Genomic DNA, 14,680 nt, shown 5'->3' with positions numbered 1-14,680 from the left:
ACAAAACAGGAGGAATCTGATGTTAATATGATGCTTATCCTCTCTGTCTCCAACAGGTTTATCCAGTTGAAATTGGAGCGAGCCAGTTCAGCGGAGCGCCAGCTTGTCTTCAGCGAGATACTGCAGGCGGCCTACCAGCTCATGGTGGACGTCTTTGGAAATTATGTCATCCAGAAGTTCTTTGAGGTATGTATGAGAATTCGGATCACTTTTATCAAAGTATACAGAACTTGATTTGAATTAATGGGGACATCTTTCCCCGTTTTTTCCCCTACATTAAAGGTTTTTTTGGGGAGTGTTTTTCCTTATCCGCTGTAAAGCCCTCTGAGACAAATTGTGATTTGTGATATTGGACTTTATAAATAAAATTTAATTGAATTGAATCTCAGTAAATGACTGTAAGGGCTGAGGGAAAAGATCAATTCACTCAAATGTCACAATTTTTTCACAGTTTATTGCCTATAAGTGTAATTCAAATGCGGAGGTGTAAATAGGTTGCTGCTTTTATTGTGATAGCCTGTAAGTGACGTGACATCATATCAGTTTCAAGAAAAGCAGAGACAAAGCGAGAAAGAAGCAGAAAATGACCAACAGTCTGTGAACACAGACCTAGCAACTCGGATTCAGCCAGCTGGATCAGCAAACTTTCTGTTGCTGCCGTTACATAAATTAGACGCAACCCACTGTGAACCCAGGGCTGGGGTTTGCGCGGGCTGAATTTCAGTTGCTGCAGCCTTTATTGAAGGTCTGTCTCTGGATCTTCAGCCCACTCCTCCTGGTGAGTAGTCTTCTAGCACTGGAGAGTGAGGCGGAGGGACCACAGAGTCTACGAGCTAGATAAATCGCTACATTTGTGGTGTGATAAACGGAGAGAGTGGTAGCACAATGAGGGGCTGAGCAAAGCAATGAGCTGTGCGCACCTTTGCAATGGAATAAGATTTCACCAATACAAAACAAAATTGGCAAATCAGTAAGTGGCAGTCAGTGTTGATATATTGGTGTCTGCCACTTACAAATCTGTGTTTGGGAATTTATGAGCAGGGACGGCCAAATGTTGCAGTTTAAATTCACTTCAAAAATGAAATATTGTCTTATTGATTTTATTGTAAATTTCCATTTTAGTAAGTAAGTTAAGTTTACAGTTTATTCAATAAAGCACTTGTTAAAGAGCAAGGTCATAAAGTGCTTCACTGAAATAAGACTTTTAAAAATAAGACCATGAAACAGTTGGTAGATAAATTACCAGTTTTGCATGCAGTGTATGATGCTGCTGAAATAAAAGTCAAGAGACTGAGTGATACAGTCTCTAGAAATGTATGATTCACCTTTTTCACATGGTCTAGTGTTAATTAAAACATTAACATAATGACAATACTTGCAGAATCACTACACATATCCAATCAGCACCCTGGTGGGGTGATAGTATTAAATCGGGAGGTAAGCATATCATCCCAGCCCTAATGATTCTGCACTGCACCTGATTTTTATGCTCTGTGGCCTGTGTAGCAGTGTAATGTAGGTGATATTGTGTCGTGTATTATCAAATGGATTAGAGGATTTACAGACTTATTTTGTGTGTGTGTGTGTGTGTGTGTGTGTGTGTGTTGTTTCAGTTCGGCAGCCTGGACCAGAAGCTGGCTCTGGCAGAGAGGATCCGAGGTCATGTGCTGTCTCTGGCCCTGCAGATGTACGGCTGTAGGGTCATTCAGAAAGCTCTGGAGTTCATCCCCTCAGATCAGCAGGTCATTGTAAGTACACTCATTCTCTTTGCGCTGTATGAAGGAATAAACAATGGAAACAGAATGTACCTTTATACTGAAACAACCTTAATTAAACCTTTCCTGCCATAACCCTGCTGTGATGCTGGCTCATTACTTTAGGGGGGGGAAAAGCTAAATATCCTTTGAAGTGCCCCAATTTTAAAGCACATCGACTATCCGTGTGCTCGTAATTCAGTCCTGAATGAGGGTTCATTGCTCACGGATCACTAATTTCTGTTTACATAGCAGAATACGGCATCGATAAAGAGTTGCACTCCTCAAGCTGAAATGGCATTTTTCATCTACACTATGGGTTTTATGTTGGAGCTGCCTCGTGCAGCAGCAGGTTCCTTGCAGGCACTCTGTCATCAACGATGAATGAGGCTAATGATACCACAGTTTATATGCAAATGTCAAACTGCAGGTGTTAAGATAAATGTAGCTGAATATCAACAGGAAATAATTGTGCTTAAATTCAGTAGTTTCAGGGAAAGGTATCAGTGTGAAAGTGTGTGAGTGAGAGACAGAGATATAGAAAGGTATCCATCTCTCCTTAATGGACCTCAGTAGATTTCTCCAGGGCGACTGTTCAAAGCCCAGTGTTATTTGTTGGGCTGTGAGCCACTGTGAAAAATGAAGGAGAGTTTGGAAAATGCTTTCAGGCAGTATTTGATTTCTCACTAACAATTACATGTCCCTCTCCACATTCTCCCCCTTCCTCCACCTCTGTCCTCCTTCTCGTCCCTGCAGAGCGAGATGGTGCGGGAGCTGGACGGCCATGTGTTAAAATGTGTGAAAGACCAGAACGGTAACCACGTGGTGCAGAAGTGTATCGAATGTGTCCAGCCTCACGCATTGCACTTCATCATAGACGCCTTCAAGGGACAGGTGGGTCCCCTCTGTGAGCACACACTCACAAAATATTTCCACATTCAATCACTGACGCCTGCCGGTGCTTGGCTGACATCCATACACGCATACATCTACTTGTGCGCACACGTACACTGCCGCTGCCTTGAGGCAGTAAGCATATTGTCACCACCAAAGTACATAGACACACGTACTCAGTCCTTTCCGGGGACAGGGTACGTTGCCATGGCAACAGAAACCTCAGCCCAGTGGCAACAGCCATCTTCTATCCAGCAGCAAAATGTTACATTAGCATAAAGTGTTAAAAGAAAGATTTTGTGCGTCCATGCATGCTGCTGTTAGTTAGATACTAATGAAAGGTTTCGGTTTTGAGGAGTTCAGGATGCTGTGACAGTGAATCTCACTGATGTTTGGCTTCTAGAACATTTGCATGTTGCCTAACTGCATGTCTTCTACATGATGCCTCAGATTTGTTTGTGAAGCTGAAAGCATGTCAGGAATCTGCCTTCACTTTCCCTGCAGGGGTGGGCAGGGTGTGTGAAAGTATGCCATGATCACTAGGTGCTGTAATCCCACAGACTTTCTCTGCATTTTTAAATGAAAGCAGTTGGAACAAGCGTAAATTAGTGTCGTGTACAACTCACTGAGCTCCAGGACCACTCGGTGAATGTGTTGAATAAGTAAACATGTGTAATTATGTGCATCTCTCAGGTCTTTGCCCTCTCCACTCACCCTTATGGCTGCCGAGTCATCCAGCGCATTCTCGAACACTGCCTTCCTGAACAGACGCTGCCTATACTGGAGGAGCTCCATCAACACACAGAGCAGCTGGTGCAGGTAACACAAACTAGCTCTTGCTGCCGTCTTTAGTCTTCCACCAGTTATGTTTTCCAGGATAGTGACAGTGTAAGTTGGCTTAAATAAAGCCACTCTCGGTCCAGAGTTTTGAAGCTGGCTGTATGTTTGTTGTGACGTCAGAAGCACCAGCTGGCGTCCTCACGTTTTATTTAATGTGTCTGTGTGGTTTGTTTTATTCAGGACCAGTACGGCAACTATGTGATCCAGCACGTTTTGGAGCACGGCCGAGCTGAGGATAAGAGCAAGATAGTGGCTGAGATCAGAGGCAATGTACTGGGGCTCAGCCAGCACAAGTTTGCTAGGTAAACACACAAACACAAGGTTTCAGTCTTATCCTCCCTCCGCCTTTGAAGCTTTGGTTTCTCCGCAGTTGCAGCCAGACTTGTTTCTTTCTCTTCTTTTAAAATGTGCCTTCACACTAACCTGTTCCTTCCTTTCTCTAGTAATGTGGTGGAGAAGTGTGTGACCCATGCGTCACGGGCAGAGCGGGCAGTGCTGATAGACGAGGTGTGCAGCCTGACTGAGGGCCCCCACAGTGCCTTATACACCATGATGAAGGACCAGTACGCCAACTACGTGGTACAGAAGATGATCGATGTGGCCGAGCCCACCCAGCGCAAGATCGTAATGCACAAGGTAGGGAGAGAGAAAGTCATCGTATGCATCCCATCGAAACGCTGGAATAATTGAGATTGTTCCAAAGTGCTCCAAGTTTTTTAGTAGAATAATTTTTGAAATCTTGCTCAAGACAAATGTGTCCCACTGGCTGATACTGTAGTGACATGATGGGCAGCTTTGGTCAGCCTCTTTAAAATACAGTTAAGCAAGGAGAGGAGCTTTCAGACATGCAGTGAGAGAGAGCGAGAGAAACAAGCAGAGAGACACACACACAGAGCCTGTTTACACCTATTATTAACATGCATCTTCAGTGAACCGATCACAAGTAGACAGCACAAATACAAGTGTAAATGACCAGCAAGACGCATTGTGATTCAATCACCCAAACCACTTGAAGAGGTGCCAACAGCTCTCTGCTGCAGACGAGCTGCTGCTGCATCGTCGGAGACACTTCTCTGTCAGTACTGACCCTCAGCATTATTTGTCACTGTTTTAAAATTAAACATCTTAACACAGGCAGTCTGATGTAGGCAACAACCCACCGTTAAGTTTAACAGCAGGTAAAATAGTCTGGTGTTAAAGCACACTCCCTTTAACACTGGCAGATTGGGTTCACCAACTGCCCAGTGTGAGTAGAGTCAGATGGCAAATTGCTTTCCCACAAGTCTTATTAAACCAAAACTCAGTTTGAAATAATGTTTACATCTCCCATGTCACGTCTCTGATAATTAAATTAAAGAAAAATGACTTGCAGTTTGGGGCTGCGGTGTGTAAAAAGGGCAGAGGAGGAGCGCTGGTTTGTTTTATTTATCAGATAACAGCTTTTTCCAATATTGTGTTAAGCTGATTAAAATAACTCATTCACGTTTTTAATAACCCCAAACTGAAGCTTAAATCTACTAAATGCCAACTCATTTATCTACGTTTTATTTCTAATCTCTTGTCATGTTTAACTCCGTATTGTGAACATAAGAGGGCACAAAACAAATTAAAATTGTAATTTCAAATAATGACAAGCAACATTTCTGTGCAATATCATATTTACACTAGCACTACAAGCAGTCAGAAGCAGATGTAGATTTTGTTAGTGTCGACAAAAAGATCGCAGTTACTAACATATTGATGAATGCTGAAATACACGTAAATTTCCTTCAGTGAACAGTTTACACCCGAATTCCTTCTGCTCACGTTTCATGACTGAGACCCATTATCTCCAGTTGTACCGACACAACTGCTCATGTGACTAACGAGCATGCTAGTTAAGATGTGACGTAGGCAGTAACGAAATATGGACACAAGTGGTCAGGTGGAGACGTGTGATAGACACAGGTGTGAACAGCGATGTGTCACGGCTGTCCACTTGTGATCTGATCACTGACGCATGTTAATACCATGTCTGAACAGGCACACACACACACAAGCAGACACACAGAGACATGATGAAGATTAGCTCTATGTGTGATTTAAAAATTGGGTAATGATGTAAATTAGATTAAAATAAATATTCAGTAAATTCAAATATTGTGTAAAAGGTCACACGTATTTGTTGTTTATCACATATAAGTCAGTAGACCATGTTTGTGCCAGCAGGTAATGCCATTCTTTTTCTTTTACCGGCTCCCACCACAAGTATATTTCAGACCTGTGGGAAACAGTCTTTCATTAATTGAACAATTATCATAATTATCTTTATTATTTTTTGACTAATTGTCTCAGCAATAGATATCAACCTCTTGATTTAAAGTCCCTGAAGGGGATAGGAAAAAAGAACATTTCTCCTGTCATTCCGTCAGCCCAACCCTTCATTTACCTGCACATCAATACATTTTAATCAGGTCACTGGTGTCAGTGGTTCCCTAGGCAACGACACAGAAGCTGACATAAGCACGAGTCAACATTGATTTCCAGATAAATGGCTGTTGTGTGTTTTTGTTGTTGCGGTAATGCGAAATGACCAAACCGGAGAGAGAGTGTTGGAGGTGCACGCTGCTCATATCCAACTTGAACGTGTGTGTGTGTGTGTGTGTGTGTGTGTGTGTGTGTGTGTGTGTGTGTGTGTGTGTTTGTGTCCGTGCACAGATCCGGCCTCACATCTCCACCCTGAGGAAGTACACGTATGGAAAACACATCCTGGCCAAGCTGGAGAAGTACTACATGAAGAACGGCGTTGACCTGGGTCCTCTCTGCGGCCCTCCCAATGGCATCATGTAAACCGACTCCCCCTCCCCTACAGCCTGAAATCATGTCTATCACCTCCCTCTCCCTCCCTCCCTTCATTCACCTCACCCCCCTTAAGCTGTCATGTCTACCAGCCCCACCCTCCCCTCACTGTCTGACCCTTCAGTGGGCGTCATGCCCACTTTCCCCCTCCAAATCCTGCTCACGAAGGACGTCGAGTACCCCTCGTACCCTTGTTTCCATGACAACCCTTCGGGAGGAGCCTGTTGCTACAGGCAGCCTTAGTTTTTGTCAGATTTTGTTCCCCCTCCCCCACCCGAGCCCAGGCCCACTGAATGGGGCGAGGGAGGGGAGGAAGGCAGGGAGTGGAGTGAGAGGTGAGACCTGCTCCGCTCGTCGCTCCACTCCTTCTTTTTTTTTTTGTGATTTTTTTTTTTCCTTTCATTTCCTCTTTTCTGATAAACTGAAAAATCATTTCACCTTTTGCTACTGCTGCACACACAATCCTTGTGTCCCCTCCTCCTCCCCTCCTAGCTATTTACCACTATGAAATGGAACGAGTATTTAATTTGTCAGTCACAAATTCATAGACGAATACACACACACACACACACACACTCACACACATGCCATCAGCTAACCAGCAGACAGATCATTTAGCATGGGAGATTCGTTTTCTGGTCTTGCTTCTATAAATATAACGTGTATACTTGGTGTAGACCTTTGCATATATATATAAATATATATATAAAACTTTGTAGTTTTTCTGGTTTTTGATGTTGAATCTGTATCTATAATGTATCCTAGTAGTGACCACATACTTCTGACTGTATAATTGTACATTTGTAAACCCTTGTAATGTAAAAGTGCTTTACCACCCTTTTTGGTATGAGAAGAAAAAAGAAAAAAGCTCACTCTGAAAAAAAAATCTTAGAAAAAAAAACCTGTGCATTTCAGTGTATATTCTCACCTCCTTGGTTGTGACATATGAGTTGTTGTATATTGTAAATTGTAATATCAAATTTTTGTTTTGAAAAGCCCTTTCTATACAGCGTAGTACTTGTACAAAGATTCGCCACGCTTGGTTTTATCTTTATCATGTCACTGCTTAACTTAAGACGTCGATCTCCCACTGACTCCCAATTGGACACGTTTTGTTAGACTTAGTGGTGTCTTCTGGTTTATGTTGAAGGTTCTTTGTTTTTGACCTTTTTTAAGATCTTTTTATAGGAATGCTTTACCCCATGAAACGTGTCATGTGTATGGGTATGCTGGCCGAGCGGGAGAAATAACTTTTACTCATTTAACCCCAAACCCTTCGATTACCCATGACTGTTTTCAGAGGGGTAAACCCATGGATTGTACAGAGGAGATTCTTGTGTTTTTTGGCATTTCTCTAGTGCTGTAAGTGCTGTATCATACTGTCCATGTCCTTTTGGGTGAGAGAGGCAGCCCGCCACAGCGCGGTGTACATTTGGAGCAGCCTTGTGTATATTTACTACGAGCACACCTGTAACCATATGTGTATAGTTAACAGAACCTGTGTATGCTTATTGCCTGGGCAACTATTTTTTGTAACTCCTGTTGTAGATTGTCTCTAAACAATTGTGTGATCTTTATTTTGAAACCAAACTGAACAAAAAAACTTTGAAAATTTAACCGTCTCAAGTGTGCTTCTTTGTACTGTGATACACTCACACACGCGGCGAAGGCACGGAGCCGACAAGCTGATGTTTTTAACGCTCTGTGCAGTGACGTGAGGCGTTGTTTTCGGGTTGTCTTGTGAACGTGATGTCTCAAGAACACCTTGAAGGGACTTTTCAAACTTGGCGCAAACATTCACTTTGAGTCAAGGATGAACTGATTAGAATTTGGTGGTCAGAGGTCAAGGTCAGTGTGACCTCACATAGCCTGTTTTTGCACATAACTCCAGTCCCAGAGGGTTAAATGATGGTGATAATTAATATCCAAAAGGTCAAAGGTCAACTTCACAGTGATACTAAAATGCTTTTCTGGTCTTTACTCAACATCATACCTCAGGAACAGAAGGGTAGACGTTTAATCAGATACTGAAGTGGCGGCACTAATCTCGGGTGTTGACCTTGTAACTGAGTTGATTGTACAGATCTGTGCTGCTGGGAGGAAGATGTGTGTGAATCATTAATGTAAACTAAGTATAACTTAACAGGTTCGCGGGGTGATAGAACAGCGAGTCGGTAATTCTAGTCCTTATTTTCTGTATAGGTGCTTTGTTATGTGCCGTTTGTATCACCAGCTCACATCCTGCTGTTAACGTTGAGGGGCATACTGCAGCTTTAACAGCTTTATTACCAGGTAGTCTCGCTGTAGTGTGCATGTGTGAGAAAGGATTGGATGTTTGATCTCCAGGTGGTAAGGTGCACACTCCCTTAACTGCCAGATAACCACAGCCTTGTGTGTGTGTGTGTGTATAAAAACGGATCAGGATCTGTGCCATAGTTTCTGTTCCAGCCATCTGAATGAACGTGTCTGCAGTGATAAGACTGACTACACACAGCATGAGTCAGAGAGGGTGCCGGGAGCTTGCTCCAGTTTCCTCATAAATGTGACTGATTAATCAGGCTGGCATCGTAGCATGGCAACCAGTAGGTGCAGTAAAATAATAATACTTTTGACATTAGTAATGTGTTTGCAACAACAGATAAATGGCGCACGTTGCAGTGTGGGGCAGGGAGGCGTCTGTCAAACCACGCCATCCCTTTCGCCTTTGAGCTGTATCTCCTGAGGAGATATGAGGACAAAATAATCCTGCCCCTACTTGTTCAGCTTTTGTTTGGAGCGCAGGTGGAAACAGCCGGGATGTTACTTTGACAAACAAGTCAGCCTGGGTGTGATGTTGGTGGCAGTAATCCCACAGCTTTGTTGATTTCTTAAAGCGGATCATAATAAACCCAGAGGAAGTGAGGGTGCATTACCTGCAGTGATTTTAAAACCACCTGAAAGGTTCTGTGAGCTCAGGCTGGTTAGGTCTGTATACTCCTCACACTTTTTTTAATGGATTAATTTCTTTAGGCCATACGTGGCCCGTGGGCTGCCAGGTTATGATGCAAATACCTCTGGGCCCTGACCAGCAGCGGCTCCAACGGCCTGTATCTAATGTTTGTCACTTTGTGGTTATTTGATTTATTGCACATTGAATGCAGGTCCTGGTCCACCTGTCTTATAGATGGGCCCTACATCAAAATTTACTTGATGCATATTCCCTAAAAACATTTGTGTTACAAACTAGAGAAGGACCAGATGGGTTAACTCAGCAAAGGTCAGACAGATTTTAGATAAAAAGTTTTAGACTAAAATGAGGATAGGGCAAAGTTTTTTCTTCCACTGCTCAGATAAGCCTATTACCCAGATGCCTGTTTCACCGGTGTTCTGTAGCTACAGCATCGCCAGAAAACATTAAGTTGTTTGGCGAAAAAGCTTTTCTAAAGGTCAGAGTCGAGCTTTTTGTTTCTGAGGCTTTCAGCAGCATCTCACAGAGTTTTAAAACAAAACTGAAGAAGCTGCCTCTGCTAGACCAGGGGCGTTTATTCAGAAAGACTGAATGGAAATGAGAATAACTTGAAAACAAGAATCTCAAAAATCTGTTTAAAAGTTATAACAGTGTCTGTTATAGTGGAACTTTGAGTGTGAGGTTTAAACATTGACTGAGGACATACTTTTGAAATCTTGAGCTCCACAGGGCTTAATGGGGTTACATTTTTATTTTTGAATTTCTCCAAAAGTACAAAAACAATAAAAACAGTTTATTTTGCATTCTTTGTTGCATATCAACATGGAAAAAATGTAATTCACTCCTTATTTTCAATATTTTGCTTTAGTGCACCACCTTTGTGTGGTGTGACGGTCTGAGCTGCCTTGCTGCTGCTTTCTCTGCCTTAGGCTTTCCATGTAGGTGCATGGAAGGGCAGGAAGGTTTACTTCTCTGCCTAAGGCTTTCCTCATTTGCACATGGAAGGGCAGGAAGGTTTACTTCTCTGCCTAAGGCTTTCCTCATTTGCACATGGAAGGGCAGACAGATGTGCTCTCTCTGCCGTATGCTTTCCACATAGGCGTAAGGGAATAGGCTTTCTGCGTAGGCCTGAGGAAAGGCAGAGGGGCCCCAGAACAGAGCCATACCACTAAATATAATACTGCAAAAGTGTTCCTGGCTAAACTAAACATTGTCAGCAATTATTAAGTCCCAGTGTCCTCAAACGAGTACTTCCTAACTAACAGTGTCTTAGCGTGTTACTGTTGCTAAAATTGGTCAAATGTGTTGCCATATCAAACTACAAATATTATTAATTATAAATAAACAAGTTTCAATTATAACATGTGATCAGGTTTTGGACCTTGTCCACTTTTGTGTCGGGACTGACTCGGCAGAGAAAACTGCATATCTTGTTTTTACACTGATTAGTGTATTGTGCTCTTACTACCACTAGATGGCACAAAAAAGTGTCCATGAACGAGGACAACAGGTCTAAGTTGAGTAGAATGAAGTAAAGCCAAAACGTGATGTCCTCATATGAGGACACAGGGTCTCAGGGGGATATACTACGTTAAGTAAAAGTAACTTTCATTGAAAAATGAAAAACTATGACAAAGCCTCTTGTTTCTAGTTTTATAGTAAACACATATTTTACTATAAAGTCGTCTTGCTTTAAGGTGTGGGGCGGATATTAGTGCATATTTGAATTAAATTTAATCAACAGGAGAAAAATTACATGAGCTTATTTTCGTACCCCCACAATCTCCACTGTGGTTTTATTCTGCACTTTTCCATCTGTAGTGTGAGTCATCATATTAATGTGTTTCATCACTTTTTGCTGTTTAAATTTTTTTGTTAAAACCATCCATTTCATGAGGGGGACATAACAAAGTCATGAAAAACATGGCGTTTTGCTCCACCTCAGGCCACTGAATCCCTTCTGAGGATTTGTGCTGTTAACATCTTTCATAATAAGGATACTAATCCTTTTTAACATGACAAACTATTAGGTTTCACAACCACTTCTAAGCTTTCAGGGACACACCACACTCCCCCTCACCTGACTCTGAAGCTGCACGGAGCACAGTGGTCATTCTTTAATCTGACACAAACACTGCTGAGGTGTCTCTGTCATCTGTAATGTGCCATATTCTTCACTGTCTTTATAATCAGGTAGGTGTGTTTCATCCTTGTTGACCTCGCTCTGGTTCTCCACATCCTCCTGACTGGCTCTGACATATGAACAAAGAAAATGATGGAGTGGCAAAGATGTTTTAAAATATTTGTTTTATTGTGCGTCAATACTGGCTCTGAACATGCAGCCGTGACCTTTGAAATCAAAATTCCGCCCCTGCAGTAGACACTGAGTGGATCTTGAATTAAGATTGTTTTGGTCAAGAATAACTTTCAAGATCATTTTAAAGCAGTTGTAGCTTGTTAGTAGCTGAATTGGCAAATATGTGTCAGTCAATTTAAGCTATTAGAAGGTGTCAGCTTTAATATTTGATTGGTGTCACCCTTTTCCATCACAGACTGTGCCTTTAAACAACGATTAAGGAGAGACAATCCAGGTGCAAACAGTTTTCAATGCAAAAATCATTGTCTTAAAATAAGTTATCATCTGGGTACATTTCATGGTGATATCTACGAGTTAAAAATTGTACCATAGTGTTTTATCATTTGTTTAAAAATGAATGGAATTTTGCAATGCATGTCATTAAAGGCAGTTTTCTCAAATTGTTTTTTTCTCGTGCAGGGACTCAAAAATCTCCATGTCAGTAGCACTTAAGGACTGTTCGTTACTTATAAGGGTGGAGGTGGGTGGTGCAAGATGGGAAGGCATGTCAAGGGGGAGGGTCATACAAATTTAAATGGTTATATTTTGTATTTATTTTACTGCTGATTTTTAGAAGAAACACGCTTGGCATGTTTTCTTTAAAAATCAGAAAAATGACACCATTAATCATGGCCAGATTGTAATATTTTAATTAAATAATAATAAAAAAAGCTATTAGGTGCTCCAAGACTTTCAAATTTCTGACAGTCCTTGGACACATCATGTGTGAGGAATGCTTCCATCAGAAAAAAAAGATCAAATCTGCGCTTAAAATGGTTATTTTATGTCTCATTAAAAATTTAGCCAACATAAACCATTTGCACAAACTAACCAGCATGCACCATGAGAGAGAAAACCCAAGGCTTTTTTTTTTGACTCCAGAATTTTGTCTTCAACTCTTAACTTTCAAACATCACAGGGTAAGTTTCAGAAATCTAATTACTAATTTATGTTGGCGTGAAGGTCGTACGTGTTCTGCCAATCACTCAGAGAAGGTCAGGAAAAATATTTGTAGCTTTGGGGAGGATAAAAAAGAAAAGTAAGTCGCCTTCTTCTCTGATAAGTAAAGTATGAAACTTAAGACTTTACTTTTCCTAAGCTGAGGGACTTACCTAAGGGTGTTAAACAGAATCCCTTACAAAGTTTCCTTAGCTAAGTAAAAATGTTGAGGCATTTACTGCATTGAAAAAGATTTAACAGTGGTCAAATACTGCAGTGTCCATGATAACTATTTGTTTGCTGATACCTTAAGTCTTTTGTGCAATGATTTACCTAACTTTAAGGGATTACTTACCAAGTATAAGGCCAAGATAAGAAGAAAACCTTAAATACTTACATAAACATTTTAGGAAACCTGAAGGAAAATGTTTTGTGCAACTGATTTTACTTTAAGAAAGCCTTATTCTGAGGGTTTTTACAAAGGGTTTGTTCATATATCATTTATAGTCTGATTTATATAACATTTTATTCCAAAAAAAAAAAAAAATGCCGTTGAGTGATAAAAGAGATATCCAAAAATCCATCTGTAAAGGCCTTTTACTCTAATATGTCAACAAAATGGCTTTACAATGGCTTTATGTTCAGATTTATGACCTGAATATGTTTGCAAATTAGCTATACTATTCAATTAAGATAATACTTCATTTGCATTTTTAAGCATACCATTTAAGAAAACTTGCATAATTATTGCCTTGATGTCAACTGGGGACGTTTCATGGTGATGTAAGTTAAAAATTTTACCTTAAATAATGTTTATGTTGCTTGCAGGTGTCATTGAGCAGCGGCGACACAAGTAGGCTACAGTGCGAGTAGCGCATTAATATTTGTTGTTCTGACGTAGGCACAGGTGTGAGCTCATCAGGAAGGGTTTTTTTATTCGAAAGACAGCTTGACCGTGACTCAGCCAATCACAGCGCAGCACCGCAGCTGACCTGTAAAGGTGTGTGATAATGGCGCGCGGCCAGCCGGAAACACCTGCGCGCCAAACAAAAGGCACAACGAGGGAGCGGCCATGAGAGCCCCGCGGTGCGCGGTGCGCCATGCCTCCTGCATGTGTGCTGTGTTTATGTGTTTAAAGGGCTGCGGGTGCCTAAACGAGCTGCAGGGGGCATCCTCGCCCTTGCTCGCGGAGATCGCCCCCCCCCCCCCATACTTTTAACACACACACACACACACACCCACACACACACACACACACACACACACACACACACACACACACACACCCCTCCTTCTGCCAGACTCCCAGGCCAAGCAGCGTCGCCATACGGAACATCCTGCCCTCAACGGAGAGGGGGAGGAGAGAGAGAGAGGCAGAGTGTGTGTTCACAGAGAGGCTGTGTGTGTGTTTGTGTGTGTGTGAGGAGACAGAGACGAGGTCTGGCGTCTCCCGGTAGTAAATCTATCAGGTCTCGAGCACAGAAACTCGGAGGAACAGACAGAGAAGAGGGAGAGGAGGCCTCGCGTTGCTCCTCTTGTTACCTAGACCAGCAGCGGCAGCAGCGCGTAAAACCTTGGATTAAAAAGCCCGACTAGAAGGACGGATGGTCGCGCGGACGGGCTGCGCGCTCTGAAGTTGGACAGACTACCGAGACACCGACAGCGAGCGGCAGCAGCAGCAGCAGCAGCAGCGGCAGCAGCAGCTTTTGTCTCCCCCCACCTCCCTGAACCCCGTGAAGGCAGCGGCGGCCCCGGGAGGCTGTGCCCGCGCACCCCGACTATGAAGCTGCCCTGGCTACTGGCGCTCACGGCGCTGCTCGCTCACACCGCCACGGTAAGCGCCAGCCTCAGATCCTTTGTTAACCAGGGAGCTCTTGGGCACATAGGAGCCGGAGCAATTTTTACTGTGCTTGCGTGCATGTGTGTGTGTGTGCAGTGCGCGCTATCATCAATGAGACAGTGACGGCTGGTGATCGGTAGGAAATCCTGCACTCGACCTACTTATCAGCCCTTATTGGCCGTCCGTGACTCCCGCTAGGGGGGCTGGCGACTCCCGTGCACCCCACCCCCCTGATTCTCTCTCTCTCTCTCTCTCTCTCTCTCTCACACACA

At 42.7% G+C, this 14,680-nt stretch overlaps 2 protein-coding genes across 3 annotated transcripts in view; both read left to right on the top strand.

Moving 5' to 3' along the window:
* pum1 (pumilio RNA-binding family member 1) overlaps positions 1-7,943 on the top strand; it is a 33,267-nt gene extending 25,324 nt beyond the window's left edge. For both annotated transcript variants that reach the window (XM_033637072.2, XM_033637071.2), the window contains exons 17-23: positions 57-186; positions 1,614-1,748; positions 2,511-2,648; positions 3,342-3,467; positions 3,669-3,790; positions 3,932-4,124; positions 6,186-7,943. In XM_033637072.2, coding sequence (XP_033492963.1) covers positions 57-186; positions 1,614-1,748; positions 2,511-2,648; positions 3,342-3,467; positions 3,669-3,790; positions 3,932-4,124; positions 6,186-6,317 — 976 coding nt within the window. In that variant the 3' untranslated portion in view covers positions 6,318-7,943. The remainder of the gene's footprint in view (positions 1-56; positions 187-1,613; positions 1,749-2,510; positions 2,649-3,341; positions 3,468-3,668; positions 3,791-3,931; positions 4,125-6,185) is intronic.
* A 5,970-nt stretch (positions 7,944-13,913) lies between these two features.
* Positions 13,914-14,680, top strand: part of sdc3 (syndecan 3) — a 48,516-nt gene continuing 47,749 nt past the window's right edge. The window contains exon 1 of the mRNA XM_078175899.1: positions 13,914-14,402. Within this exon, the coding sequence (XP_078032025.1) occupies positions 14,349-14,402 (54 nt within the window). The 5' untranslated portion in view covers positions 13,914-14,348. The remainder of the gene's footprint in view (positions 14,403-14,680) is intronic.

The sequence above is a fragment of the Epinephelus lanceolatus genome, chromosome 16, assembly GCF_041903045.1.
Source record: "Epinephelus lanceolatus isolate andai-2023 chromosome 16, ASM4190304v1, whole genome shotgun sequence".
Lineage (NCBI taxonomy): Eukaryota > Metazoa > Chordata > Actinopteri > Perciformes > Serranidae > Epinephelus > Epinephelus lanceolatus.
This window is presented reverse-complemented; position numbering and strand designations above follow the sequence as displayed.